Raw genomic sequence first — 15,119 nt, 5'->3', positions numbered from 1 at the left:
CCGTTCTCAAGAAAGGTCGCCGAAACACAGTTTCACGCCTGTATCTGCAACGTCGTCTGTTGTAGAATTTTGGAACATGTGTTACGCTCGGGTGCTATGACTTTTCTGGAGACCGTAAATCTCCATAGGGTTCCGAAAACAGCGACCGTGTGAAACCCAGCTCGCCGTGTTCGTTCACGAGACCCAGAAAACGGTAGACACCGGCGCCCAGACACATACCGTTTACCTTGACTTCCGCAAGCCATTCGGTACATCCCCGCGCGGCAGCAAAATGAACAAAATGCGGAAGCGCGGAATATGAAACCAACCGTTCAGTTGAACTGAAGGCACTGCTAGCATGCGGGCTGCACTCAGCCCTCGTGAGGTCAGCTGAGGAGCCACTTTACTGAGAAACGCGGCTCCGGTCACGAAAACCGACAACGGTGTGCTAACCACATGATTCTTTCCGCATCCATGGCTGAGGATGACATGGTAGTCGGTCGGTACCGCTGGGCCTACCGAGGCCTGTTTGGACGGAGAGTCTAGTTGTTAATGTCGGACGTTCTAGGAAGCTTTTCGCGGATGATGCTGTTGTATACAGAGAAGCTGCTGTCGCGACGCTAGAAAAATCTAGCGAAATACAGGAAAACCGGCAGAGGGTCGACCTTAGTGCGGGGAATTGATCCTGAACATAAATGTAATACAAAAGTATTGCGAATACATAGCCAGAAAGCGTTTCTTGTGTATGATTGCGAGATCGCAGAACAATCAATGGAAGTAGTTACTTCCGAAAAATATCTAGGAGTATCCGCACGGAGCGATTGAACGGCCACGTAAATGTAGGTCATAAACAAAAGAAGTAGCTTCAAAACTCTAGTTCGACTAATACTTGAATATTAGCCTGGGACCCGTACCATACTGGATTAATCGAGAAGATTCAAAGAGGAACAACACATTTCATTACAGGCTCATTTCATAAGCGCGAAAGCGTCACGGATGTGATCAGCCAAGTCATGTGGCAGACGCTGGAAGAGAGGCGCTCTGCATCACAGTATGATCCGAGAGCATACGTTCCTTCTCGTATGTTGTTGTGGTCTTCAGTTCTGAGACAGTTTTGATGCAGCTCTCCATGCTACTCTATTCTGTGCAAGCTTCATCATCTCCCAGTACTTACTGCAACCTACATCCTTCTGAATCTGCTTAGTGTATTCATCTCTTGGTCTCCCTCTATGATATTTACTCTCCACGCTGCCATCTGATACTAAATTGGTGATCCCTTGATGCCTCAGAATATGCCCTACCAACCGATCCCTTCTTCTGGTCTAGTTGTGTCACAAATTTCTTTTCTCTCCAATTCTATTCAATACCTCCTCATTAGTTGTGTGATCTACCCATCTAATCTTCAGCATTCTTCTGTAGCACCACATTTGGAAAGCTTCAATTCTCTTCCTGTCCAAACTATTTATCGTCCATGTTTCACATCCATACAAATACTTTCAGAAACGACTTCCTGACACTTACATCAATACTCAATATTAACAAATTTCTCTTCTTCAGAAACGCTTTTCTTGCCATTGTCAGTCTACATTTTATATCCTCTTTACTTCGACCATAATCAGTTATTTTGCTCCCCAAATAGCAAAACTCATTTACTACTTCAAGCCCCTCATTTCCTAATCTAATTCCCGCAGCATCACCTGATTGAATTGGACTACATTCTATTATTCTCGTTTTGCTTTTGTTGATGTTCATCTTATATCCTTCTCTCAAGACACTGTCCATTTCGTGCAGCTGCTCTTCCATGTCCTGTGCTGTCATCGGTGAACCTCAAAGTTTTTGTTCCTTCTCCATGGATTTTAATTCCTACTCCGAATTTTTCTTTTGTTTCCTTTACTGCGTGCTCAATATACAGATTGAATAACATCGGGGATAAGCTACAACCCTGTCTCACTCCCTTCCCAAACACTGCTTCCCATTCATGTCCCTCGACTCTTATAACTGCCATCTGGTTTCTGTACAAGTTGTAAATTGCCTTTCGCTCCCTGTATTTTACCCCTGCCACCTTCAGTTATATCTCGCGAAAAGACCATGAAGACAAAATTAGAGAGACTGGAGTGCATACGGAAGCATACAATTAGCCGTTCTTGCCACAAACTATACACGACTGGAACAAACGGGCGAGTGAAAGCGGTTCACAAAGTGCCCACCGCCACACACCGTAAGGTGAATAAAGATGTAGATGCAGAAACCTGATCGCTGCTCTCTCCAGTACAAACAGCTTCCTAGTCCGCACAAATATATTTGGAAGCGTACACCATTATGGAATGTCTTTGCCATCATGTCCATTCACACGTGCGAGTTTACACTACTAACTGATGCACCTTGCATATAAATTTTGCACTTGGCCGCCTCTGGAGCCCCTCTGGACTTGCCTCCCTAAGCGGGAGAAATGGAGTTCTGCTTCCGTTTAGTGACTTATTTTCTTTGCACGTAATATACGGAATTAGGTGCTGGAATTTACATACAGGACGTCTTTGGCTCCTCGGGTGACAGGTGTAGTCATTCTACATTGGCAGGTTGTAATTTCGTCCAGAACGATGGCAAAAGTAGCGCCTACTTTACCATTCCATTCGTAAGTCTTCTAGACGGTAGTTTAAATTCATTTCGGAGCAACAAAATACCCATGGATATTTGTTCTGTAGATTCCAGCTTGAATGAGACTGTTCCATTTTAGTTCTAGAAAAAAGATTTTTTCTGTGTAAGGAAGTTACGTCCTATGTTCAGTTATGGTGGACGGCTGGTGCCGTGATTTTGATGTCCATCGTCATTGACTACTGTACCTCACAGCCTGATAAATATTTAACGCAATTGTTGAAGTAATGAGGTGTCATGGATGTAAAGACTGGAACGGGTATAAATGCAGGTGTTCCTATTGGTGAATGAGGACGGTGTACTGAAAACATTACATTAATATTTACGTCATCTGCAGACTAATAATTATAACTATAACAAGTCATATGTTTTTAGGATGGGTAGTGTAGTACCTCCAAGTTCATTTGCCCTGGACAACGGGCCAGTTGCTGAAGTGTGGATACGTGGACCAAAAAACAGTTAGTCTTTGCTGACAGGGATTGTCCACTTACTGTTGCAGTTACGACTGTGCAGAAAACATCAGATAGTAAATTATGTGACGTGTTTGCGGGGAAACTGTTGGACGCAGAGAGAACACAACCAACATTTGTGTAGATATTAATGTATAACACACAAAAATATCTGCTCTTACACCCGTTATATACCCTCTATAGTTAAATGGTTAGTGAATCACCCAACAAGACATCTGATGGACATGACGTTTCGACAGAGAATACAGCAGATACGCACTGCTCTGCTATCGAACTTCACAAATACTTTTCCTCGACCTCAGTGACTATGGGCTAGTTGGCACAAAATGATGATGAATCTCTCTCTGTGGAAGAAAGGAAAACGTGCTAAATTTCAAAACGGAATTAACAGAAATTATTGGAGCAGATACATGCGAAAACAGCATCTTGTTAAAGGCTATATGGTTTACTCGTAAATCTTTGCCACTGAAGAGCTTGATTCATATCTCTAATAAATCCTTATATTGGCGAAAGAAAGGTTAAAAAATATTCTAATTTCCACTATTTTCGTGTGCTTTGATCATGGTATTTTACACCAACTGGGCTTTATCTTGTCACTCATTTCATTGCAGTCAGCTACCCATAATTTTTGTGATAATGTTTGTTAAACTGAATACGAGCATAATTGTGTGGGGCAGCGCCAGAATTGCAAAGCAAACCCAAAATATGGGAATCCACTACGTAACTAGAATAAACTGTTTTTCGTTCGGCTATAGACATTAACACTTTCTTCGTATAAATGTTCATATTTTTCTGTATTTTAAAGGATGATTTTTCTTCTCTTTCAGCACCGGTAGACGGCTTGGATCCAATGCGTTGGCAAGGTAAGCGCATCTCAAACTAGAGAGAGAGAGAGAGAGAGAGAGAGAGAGAGAGAGAGAGAGAGAGAGAGAGAGAATGAATGAATATACTACCGTTAATTACACTGGCATGCAAACCTGTGCTGCTCTGCTTCGAGTTAAGCTCTTAATCGTCAATTAGAGCGCCTGCACGGGCTGTAAGTAACGGTCTCTGCCATCTGGCGGCCATACGCTGAACTGCGTCGCTGCACAGACAAGCTGCCTGCACGCTGGCGCCACTGCAGGCAAGAAGTAATATGACCGGCTTTCGGTACGAAGATAGACAATTACAACTGACTCGCTTAGTCTTTATTGGAATACACCTGCATCCAGGATTGGGCCTTCTGATCCGTTCCTCCTCCTTCAAAAGGGATCGTTATCTGTAAATTGATTTCCGTAAACATGTTTTACCCTTATATTTTTTTATGGCTTAACGGATACTGTTTTATTATGTCTTATACGCTCAGTTCAGCCCGGAAGTCATAATTTCTCTCTTTATCCCTCAAAGTATATTCAACTACGTATTTAATAATTCTATTCTCTGTTCATTTCTCTTCTTAATAACCCAATAGAACTTCAGTAGTAAGTTCTCACTATCGGCTATCTGTCCCAATCTTCCGTGTGGAGTTCAACTGTTTGCCCTATATGTAAATCCGCACGCTAAATATTTTACGTATTAACTTGCTTTATGACCTCCTTGTCAATTTCAATCTTAACCTGTATGGACTACCGTCGTAAGGATGACACTGATTTTGTCTTTGTGATGGAGACGTTCAGATTGTATTCACTGGCTGTTTTGCTTAAATACAGCTTCCTGTAAGTCATTTTTATTCTGCCTTATTACTACTTGGTCATCAGCAAAATGTAGTGCACTAACATCCACATCGTTAATTTTAAAATGTCTCATTTTCTGTAACCAAGTTCCGGTTACATAGTCTATACACCTATTAAAAATAGTGGGTGAGAATGTACACTCTATTCTAACTTCTTGGTTTATTTAAGCCATGTTATGTCTACTGCCTGCAGTTTTCATCTGTATTTTCTTATTCAGCTGTACAGCTCTTATCTCTGTTTCTTAAAATTTACCGCTATTTGTTTCGATTTACTGTAAGAGACATCTTTTCCTAGTCAATAAAGGCAAGAAAAGTTGGTAAATTGAATTCACGAAGTTTTTCTATTAGTTGTCATGGTGAAGTTACAGTCCAAAAGCTTGTTAGACATGAGACAGTACAGTTTCAGTGATTTTTGACAGTCGTTTTGTTAAAATTCTAGCATGCAGTTTATAACATGAATTAAGAAGACTAATACCTCTGTATTTGCGACATTCATGTCTGTTTCATTTCTTATAAACTGTGAATATCTGGGCTATATTCCACTCTTCTGATATATAACCACTTCGCCAGCACGTAGTCATAAAATTGAGTATTCTCGTTTTTACAATATGTGCTGCATATTTTGTCAGTTGTATATTGATTTTGTCACACACTGGAATCATCCTGTTCTTACTACACTGTGGCCAAGCGGTTCTAGGCGCTGCAGTCTGGAACCGCGCGACCGCTACGGTCGCAGGTTCGAATCCTGCCTCGGAAATGGATCTGTGTGATGTCCTTAGGTTAGTTAGGTTTAAGTAGTTCCAAGTTCTAGGGGACTGATGACCTCAGAAGTTAAGTTCCGTAGTGCTCAGAGCCATTTGAACCATTTTGTTCTTACTAGGCGTTACTGAATCCTGCAGCTCTCCCAGCGTTAGGAAGTATACATTCCCGTCTTATTCAGACAGAACATCCTGTGTATCTTGCATATCAGTCCAGTGTGTTTGGTAGTATTGTAACCATTTACAATCAGATATTGTGTTTATTTGCGTATTGTCCTTGCTTTGTTTATATGTTTCATTATTTTGTATGTTGTGTCTCGTCTTTCTCTTACATCATATTCAGTATCTGTAATACATTTATCCCAACTAAAGGTTTGCGGTTTGCCTTTCCTTTTGACTAGAGCTGATTTCCTTTTATAATGATGTTTTTCTGGGGAATTCAACATTTTTAAGAAATCATCAATTACATTACGGATTTCATCATCCCAATATCGCAGGCCCATTCTGAAAAAAAAAACTTTCTTGTGCTTGTGTTGCTGCCTTAATTAGTGCTTCCTTCATATTGTTTCATTCCTGGTTTGTGCTATTCGCTTCTATATTTACACTTCTGTATTCCTCAAGCCTTGTGTGGTATAGCAACCGTATACTCTCCCCTCGATGTAATTGTATCTCAGACGTTGCATCAACATTGTTTTTTGTTTTAAGTAGTTTTATTTTTGAGACTAGAAAGAAATGACCTGAAGAGACATCTGGACCTCTGAAGAACCTTGAGTCTCGCACTAAAGACCAAGTCGTCTTATTTTCAGTTACGTACGCTGTAATTGTTTCAGAGCCTCTAGCTGACCAGTTACATTTGTGGATCCGTATATTCCTGAAGAATGTGTTTGTTATTCTTATCTCATTAAGAGAACGCCTTCACTCTTATCCATTATCATTTATTATATTTTCCCTTCAGAACCAATAACATTTGCCACGCGGATATTACCCATCTTTCCATTTAACTCTCCTGCTATTATCACACGATCAATTTTGTTTCTTATATAGGGTTATTTCCTAGAAATCGTGTAAGTCTTCAGCGACATCGCCCTATCCCTCTCCTGGGGCACGTACTCCAGTTACTGACAAATAATCTCCTGGTATCTTTATCCTGACCACAATTATACATTCATTGATAAAGTGTAAGAATATATTTTGGTTGTTAAAATCTTCTTCCACGGAACAGAACCTCCAGCGCAGACTTTTGAGTGACTTAGTTGTTAGCAGTGTCATATCTGTTTATTGTTGTGGAACCTCTTAATTTCTTTCCGGTTTCCGTTATGATGGCCATGTCAATATCTTGTGAATTTAGTTCATTTTCTGGTTCTCCTTACTTTTTAGACTGCGAACATTCCAAGTAGTCGAGTTGGGTACACTGCCTGTTCCAAGTCGCTTGTTCCTGTTGTATGTAAAGGATCTCTCGCCATTTACCCGGTCGGCTTTTCTTTCCCCCTTGCTTCTGGATATTCAGTAATGTTACTATTCTACATCCCCCTCTTAGAGGATACCGGCCCATGGGCAGGGTAGCTAGGCCGTGGGGCTGCCTCCTGGTATCCCAGCACACCTGTTTATCTTCGTTGTTGTCTCCCTTAGGTGATTACTTACACTACAGCCATGGATCCCATCTGTCCAGGTTTTGTAGGGTGTCCTTCCCTGTTCCTCATCGAGGTTGTCTCCTCTAGGAGAGTAGGCTTCCCTGCCCCCCCCCCCCCCTCCCCCCCAATCCCCCTACGTCTTCGCCAGACGTGAGTCCAAGAGACCTGTCTTGGGTGGCTCTCCCAATTGCTTAAGGATATACGGTACTTACATATGGTGGAAAAGTAGAAATTTTTTATGGCTTTGTTAAATTCTATAGTCTTTCCTGATCGCACTGATATATAAATTATAGGGTTTCAAATGAGAAATGACCTACAGATACCAAATTTTAAAGTTATGGTCGTGTAAGCCGCCACGCCCTCTTTATTTCTGTTACAGAAACTAATAGTCTTAAGAAAAGAGCTATTATTTATTGTTGTTCACGTGTTACTGAATGTGAGCTATATTTGCCTGATTTCTCTCGATTTCTATCAGAAAAGAATAGTCACAATAATATTTGTCAATTTGTTTTTATTCTTAATTTTCGTTTCTAGAAAAACGTTTGTTTTTTGTAATTTAACACTTTCTTGAAAAATGAGTGTAAGTCTATATGTCAGCTATTCTGTTTGCTATTCTGAAATATCAGTACTAATGTGGAAAGAAACACTGCATATTAATGTAACATAACACTGATGGATTTTAGTGTTTGTATTCCCTCATATGAACACACTCTTGGATTTAATACTTTGATGCTCCGCCACGCGCTTTAATCACCGCTGGGCATCGTGAAGGCATTGAAAGAATTAACTTTTTAATGTACTCCTCGCTCAGTTCATGTAACCACACACGCACAAGGGTCTCCAACAGCTCCCGTTCATTCCTTGGCTTCTTTTGGTGACAGCATTTCCCATAACCTTCCAACAGTTCTCAATAGGATTGAGATCGGGGCTGTGTCCAGGCCACTGGAATACTCGAACCCCATTTTGTCGAAGGAAAGGTTTTATCTGAAATGTGAAAATACGTGATAATTAACCAAGGAAGTAATCTGCTTCGTGTTTGGTGCAAATATTAGTCATAGGACTCACCTTCAAAGCTATATGGCAAGGAGCGGAGTCATCCTGAAAAATGCAACTGGAAACCTCTCCAAACTGGTCTCTAATGGTTGGTATTAGCTCCCTTTCGAGGATGCTTATGTAGGCATCTGCGTTGACAGTGCCATTGAAGAAGTCCAGACGACGTACTCCGTGATTGACTGTGTATGTTATGCGTGATAGCAAAAATTCATCACTGTTTCTTCGACGTATGAACACTTTTCCATCTGAAGCACGCAGATTAAATATGGACTCGTCTGAAAAGATTACTTTGTTCCACATCTCTGGTGTCCATGTCACATGCGCCTTTGCGTATTTTAGTCGCTGTTGTCGCATTATCTTGGTCAATGTAGGCTTCTTTCTAGGACGACGGGCTGAGAGTCCAGCCTCCAGTTTCTTACAGATCTACTGGTTACTGAGATGTCGCACATTTCTTCCCAGTCTCACTTTAGTGCAGTTGATGACAGGCGACGATCGTTGAGCGAAAGCCTTTTGAATACCCTTTGATGTTTGGCAGGAGACGCCCTTTTCTGACCTTCCTTTCTCACGATCAACATTTCATTTTTCCTTGTATTTTTTCAGTAACCTCGAAATCGTAGACTGATTAAATACCGTCTTAGAGGCTATCTCTCAGGTGCTGAAACCAACAGACGAATAAGTAAAGATAGCAGGTTTCTTTTCTGGCGTTAATTCAACTGACCTGCCCATCTTTTCACTGCAAAGTCTCAACTCAAAACAGCAGTATAAACACTGGTTTCATTGTAAAACCCAACAACAACAACAACAAAGAGGTGAGTATTGTTGAAAAACATGGGCGAAGAAGTCAGATTATTAAGGCAAGAATATGTCAACAAAGTTTAGCAACAATGGGACTGGTATAACCTGAAGCAAGCTGCTGCAAAAGACAAAAAGACGAAGTAATCCATGGTGATGGAATAAATATTTCCACCACTGTACATATCCTTTAGTGTGCAGTAATTACGAACTATGCTACGCATCAAGAAATTCAATAAAAGGAAGTTCCATGGTAACCAGTTCACAAACAAAGCAAGCCACACTGTTGAAAGTAACATACGTACCAATTCTTCACGAAGAAATTCCCCCATGTCACAACGCCTCCTAGTGATTCAAATTTTTATGTTAGCAATGACGCGGTTTGTAGTGGATTTGTTGTTGTTGATGTGGGCTTCTTGTCTTCTTTGATGAAGGGAGTGACGAAATGTAAACAATGTGATGGTGTAAGCTGTCCGGAAATAACTGAACAACTAAGTAGCAGGAAGGGTTTAGCGTCAAAATTAGTTGTTCTGTGTAGATCCTGCAATAAATCTACCTCTAAAATTACTTCAAACATCGTGCATAATTCATATGATGTGAATTTGAAGTTAGTTTATTAACGTGTGCAATAGGAAAAAGAAAAAAGGCTGCTCAAACGTTTTGTGGTTTGATGGACCTTCCTCCTCCTCCCAGTGGGTTCAGCAAGTACATAAAAATACTTTTAGGTGCCTTGACGGTTGTGTCTAAAGCGTCTATGAAACGTGCAGTAGAAGAAACTGTAAATATTAGTGGAACCAGGGACATTGCAGTTGCATTTAATGGGACATAGCAACGTCGAGGACACCGTTCCTTGAGCGGTGTTGTAAGTGCTGCTTCTCTGGAGAATGGAAAAGTTGTTGACGTTGAGTGATCATCTAAGTATTGCCGCACCTGCCATGGTAGCACTGAAGGACATAATGAACATCAGTGTTCTAAGCATTATGATGGTCACAGTGAAGGCATGGAGTGTGATGGAGCTCTAAAAATATTTCAGAGGTCGGTGCTCGTTTATACGTTAGGTATACGAAGTACGTAGGCGATGGGGGCTCTAAAGCTTTCAATAAAATTAATGAGTCCAATGTTTATGGTAATACATTGGTAACAAAACTGGAGTGTTGTGGACATGTGCAAAAGAGGATGGGTGCTAGATTGAGGAAGCTACGAAGAGAAATGAAAGTTGCTATCTGATGGGAAATGTGTCTGGCCGATGCAAATTGACAGAAACTGAAATAATATTATTTAAAATTCAGAATATTAGATCACCCGTAACTTCGGGAATGTTACAGACGTGCAAAATCTAAGAGCAGTTTTGGGATCAGCACAAAAAAAACTTTTAAGATGAGAGGGACACTACAGACACGAATTCTCATTACTTTTCATTTTCGTAAAGTTTTTACTTTGTCAAGATGGCATAAATTTTTGAAGATACAATACAGGACTCAAGTATGATTGCCGCAACATTAACATGCAGAATGTCAAATCAAACACTTTCCAGCCTTCTAAATTCTCAAATTATTTTATTGAGCGACCCGTTTCGGCGATATATTACGCCATCTGCAGGCTCCCTGACCGACGTGTAGGAAGATTCCTACCTCTGGTCCAGTCAATATACGGGGCCAGCATTCAGTGTCTTGTGTCCGTAGATTTTTTTGAGACAGTGATCACTTAAATCACCACCTGGTCGGTAGATGATGATTGAAGTGACAGCTGACTGAAAACAAATCTATGGATACTAGTCACTGAATGCCGGCCTCTATTTTGACTGGACAGAGGTGCGGATCTTCGACATGTCGGTCAGGGGACGGGAAGATAACGTAATATTTCGCCAAAACTGGTTGCTAAAAAAGAAAACAATAATTTGGAAATTTAGACGCCAGAAAGGTGTGTCGATTTGACATTCTTCACTGTAGAGCCGAGCTTCCGCAACCACCTGTATAAAGATCGACATACAGAGAAGTTAATATACGATAGGACAAATTTAATATGCAATTGTAAGATTAGATTAGATTAGATTAGATTAATACTTGTTCCATAGATCATGAATACGACACTTCGTAATGATGTGGAACGTGTCAGGTTAATAAAAGATGTCTGTACAAGAAATTACATTACACAAAATATTGCATGACACTAATGATTAAGTTTTTTTTTTACTTAGTTTATATCTAAAAATTCAGCCAATGAGTAGAAGGAGTTGTCATCTAGAAATTCTTTTAATTTATTTTTAAATGTTAGTTGGCTATCTGTCAGGCTTTTGATGCTGTTTGGTAGGTGCCCAAAGACTTTTGTGGCAGCATAATTTACCCCTTTCTGTGCCAAAGTCAGATTTAACCCTGCATAGTGAAGATCATCCTTTCTCCTGGTGTTATAGGTATGCACACTGCTATTACTTTTGAATTGGATTGGATTATTATCAACAAATTTCATAAGGGAATATATATACTGTGAGGTTACTGTGAGGATCCCTAGATCCTTAAATAGATGTCTGCAGGATGACCGTGGGTGGGCTCCAGCAATTATTCTGATTACACATTTTTGTGCAATGAATACTTTTCTACTCAACGATGAATTACCCCAGAATATGATGCCATACGAAAGCAGTGAATGAAAGTAGGCATAGTAAGCTAATTTACTGAGATTCTTATCACCAAAATTTGCAATAACCCTAATAGCATACGTAGCTGAACTCAGACGTTTCAGCAGACCATCAATGTGTTGCTTCCAGTTTAACCTCTCATCAATGGACACACCTAAAAATTTTGAAAATTCTACCTTAGCTACAGACTTCTGTTCAAATTCTATATTTATTACTGGAGTTGTGCCATTTACTGTACGGAACTGTATATACTGTGTTTTATCAAAATTTAAAGAGAGTCCGTTTGCTGAGAACCACTTAATAATTTTGTGAAAAACATCACTTACAATTACATCACTTAGTTCTTGGTTTTTGGATGTTATTACTATACTTGTATCATCAGCAAAAAAAACTAACTTTGCATCTTCATCAATGTGGAATGGTAAGTCATTAATGTATATCAAGAACAGTAAAGGACCTAAGACCGAACCCTGTGGGACCCCGTGCTTGATAGCACCCCAGTTTGAGGAATCAGCTGTTGTTTTAACATTACACGAACCACTTATTTCAACTTTCTGCATTCTTCCAGTTAAGTATGAATTAAACCATTTGTGCACTGCCCCACTCAAACCATGATGATTTAGCTTATCTAAAGCTTTTCAGTTAGTACTAATACAAATGAATATCGAGAGAGCTTAATTGTGCTGTTAAATATAATTTTGTACATAGTTTTGTGATGTTACATCCCTGAAACTGCTTTTAAATATCTTTTGGATAGACGAAAAGCTTCACTTGACTGAGTGCTGATGTGGTAGGTCACGTAGACACGCAATAAGTTTAATTTCTGTGAATCAGAACAAAATGCAGGTTGGCAGCAGTGTATGTACATGTCCGACATCAATCATTGACTTCCGTGAATTGTTTACAAAATGAATGCTGAGATACGAAGACATAATCAGTAATTACATTTTTCAAAGTTACCAAATCTTGACAGAGCAAGTGAGCTTAGGGATTAGAGACATGGAATCTACTGTTTATATCAAATTCATCATATTACGTTGATGAAACCCGTAATTAGGAATTCTGCCATGCTGTATCGAATGGGCGCCCAAGAAATTAATTTCATCGACCCCACAATTTGGAGTTCATTACAGGACGAGTGTGCCATCCTACAATGTTTGTGGGAGTAGGATAGATGCGGGTATGGTATGTGGTGAAGGGCATATAGCGTAATGGCGCCATCCTTACCCTGCCATACGCCGCCACGTCCCTAGAGTTGGCAATGCACCTCCGTATGAGATCCAAAAATTCTTTCATTTTAGCATCGTCGTTACTGTATGGAATACATGTATGCCGAAACACTGTGTATGGCTCATTTCGGAACGTGAGTTCTTTGGGCTATGTAAGTGATGCATACCCGTGAGGCATAAAGTATTTGGTTCAAATGGCTCTGAGCACTATGGGACTTAACGTCTGAGGTCATTAGTCCCCTAGAACTTAGAACTACTTAAACCTAACTAACCTAAGGACATCACATACACCCATGCCCGAGGCAGGATTCGAACCGGCGACCGTAGTGGTCGCGCGCTTCCAGACTGTACCGCCTAGAACCGCTCGGCTACCCCGGCCAGCATAAAATATTTCTTATAGAGTATCTCCTTGCAGTTCGTTCAACATTTCTGGGGCACTCTAGCTGACTATACAAGCCTGTGACTTCCATCTGCGACTCTGTGATTACGGAACCCTCATGAAAATCCTTCCAGAAGTTGTATATCACAGAATATCCACTATGTAGTTGAGATAGTACTGTTACACTAAGTCTGAAGGAGATTGCATGTAAGGCATATTCGGGTAGTGAATACAGGGTGTCCACAATTAAAGTTCGTTTCAAAAAGTGGAAAAAGAACCACTGTTCAGAATGATGTGCAATTACAACAGCACATTCTTGACGCAGGGGGAACGTACTGGAACAAAAAAAAACGGAAATTTTATAAGTACAGGGTGATTATAATTAAAGTTAAACTTTTAAACCGCTGTAGAAATAACACCACTGACCAGAATGGCGTCAAATTGCAACGGAATATTGTCGGAGATGGGGAAAATGTATGGCAGAAGAAAAATAAATATTTACAAAATGTAGCAATAGATAACGCTGTAAGCATCATAATTTAATAGTGGTCGACTACAAATGGCAAATGAATCATACAACAAAGCCTGAGGTGTACGTTTGACGTTAAACAAACTGCAGTACTCAGTGTGCATGGGTGTAGAGGTGTGATACTGTTAGTTACATAAGCCCACCCACCACGGCACGGTCACATCACATCAGGCCAAAAGTCGCATAAAAAGCATCAATCAGAATAAATAGGATTATTAATTTCCGTGTGATTGGTGCAAAACCTGTTCAGTATACTGTCCACCGTTTTCTGCAACTAGTTGAAATCGAGAAACAGTATTTTCCACAACTGATCGAAGTGTTTCCGGGGTAACGTTCAAAATGTGTTGCGCAATGCGTGCCTTCAATGTAGAAGTTTGCATTTGGAACACTGAACACATCATCTTTTAGATAGCTCCACAATTAGAGCGCATAAAAATGATCCCATCCACACATCCACGATGTTGGAGAGTTGGAATGACGTGCTTGCGCAAAAGACACTCCTAGCGCTTGCCTGTGTCGGTACAGCTAACGACCGGAAGCATCGTCTCTTCGGAAAAAAAATGCCCCTATGATAAATGATGCCGTAAATCCGCAACACACAGTGACCATTTCAGAATGAAGTGGTACAGGTTGCTTCGCGTGTGGATTTTCCGTTGCCCATATTCGACTATTCTGTGTATTGACATTTCCTGTGAGATGGAAGTGGGCTTCGCCTGTTCACAAAATCTTCCACGGCCAATCATTGTCCACTTCCACGCGAGCAAGTAATTCTAAAGCAAAGGTCTCTCTTACTGCCAGGCCAACAGGAAGCAACTAGTGCACATAGGTAATTTTGAATAGATAGCAAAGAAGGATGTTTAGTAAGATTTTACGCGCCGTGCTCACGTGTATGTCCAATGTTCGGGCAATTCTCCGTGCTCTACACGTTTGCACACCACCACTCATCTCCTCCTGCATTGCAGTGACGACGGCTTCCTGTGACGTCGACTCAGTTGGTTTCCTCCCTCGATAAGGTTGCACAGCAAAGAACCCGTCTTTTCGTATTTCCGAATCATTTTCTCCAGACCTACGCAGTCCTCGGACCAACGCCATTTTTCAAACCCTTCAGTGGCCGGAACTTCTGCAGAGTGACGTGTGCGCAGTCATTCTTATGATGTAGCTTCACAAGCAGAGCGCGATCCTGCATTGAGACAGTCATGGCGAACGTCGCAGACGGGAAAGGAGGAAAAGCCGGTACCCGGCGTGTTTATACCAACTTCAGTGGGTCGTGCGGGTAACAGGTGTTTTCATTTACGTATTCC

At 40.8% G+C, this 15,119-nt stretch overlaps 1 protein-coding gene across 10 annotated transcripts in view; it reads left to right on the top strand.

The window, feature by feature from the left end:
- LOC126356198 (rab11 family-interacting protein 4) overlaps positions 1 to 15,119 on the top strand; it is an 895,205-nt gene that overhangs the window by 715,650 nt on the left and 164,436 nt on the right. For all 10 annotated transcript variants that reach the window (XM_050006986.1, XM_050006989.1, XM_050006991.1 and 7 more), the window contains one exon: positions 3,929 to 3,964. In XM_050006986.1, the coding sequence (XP_049862943.1) occupies positions 3,929 to 3,964 (36 nt within the window). The remainder of the gene's footprint in view (positions 1 to 3,928; positions 3,965 to 15,119) is intronic.

Source organism: Schistocerca gregaria, chromosome 3 (assembly GCF_023897955.1).
Source record: "Schistocerca gregaria isolate iqSchGreg1 chromosome 3, iqSchGreg1.2, whole genome shotgun sequence".
Taxonomy (NCBI): Eukaryota; Metazoa; Arthropoda; class Insecta; order Orthoptera; family Acrididae; genus Schistocerca; species Schistocerca gregaria.
The sequence above is the reverse complement of the archived record's forward strand: the minus strand, read 5'-3'. Positions and strand labels throughout refer to the sequence as shown.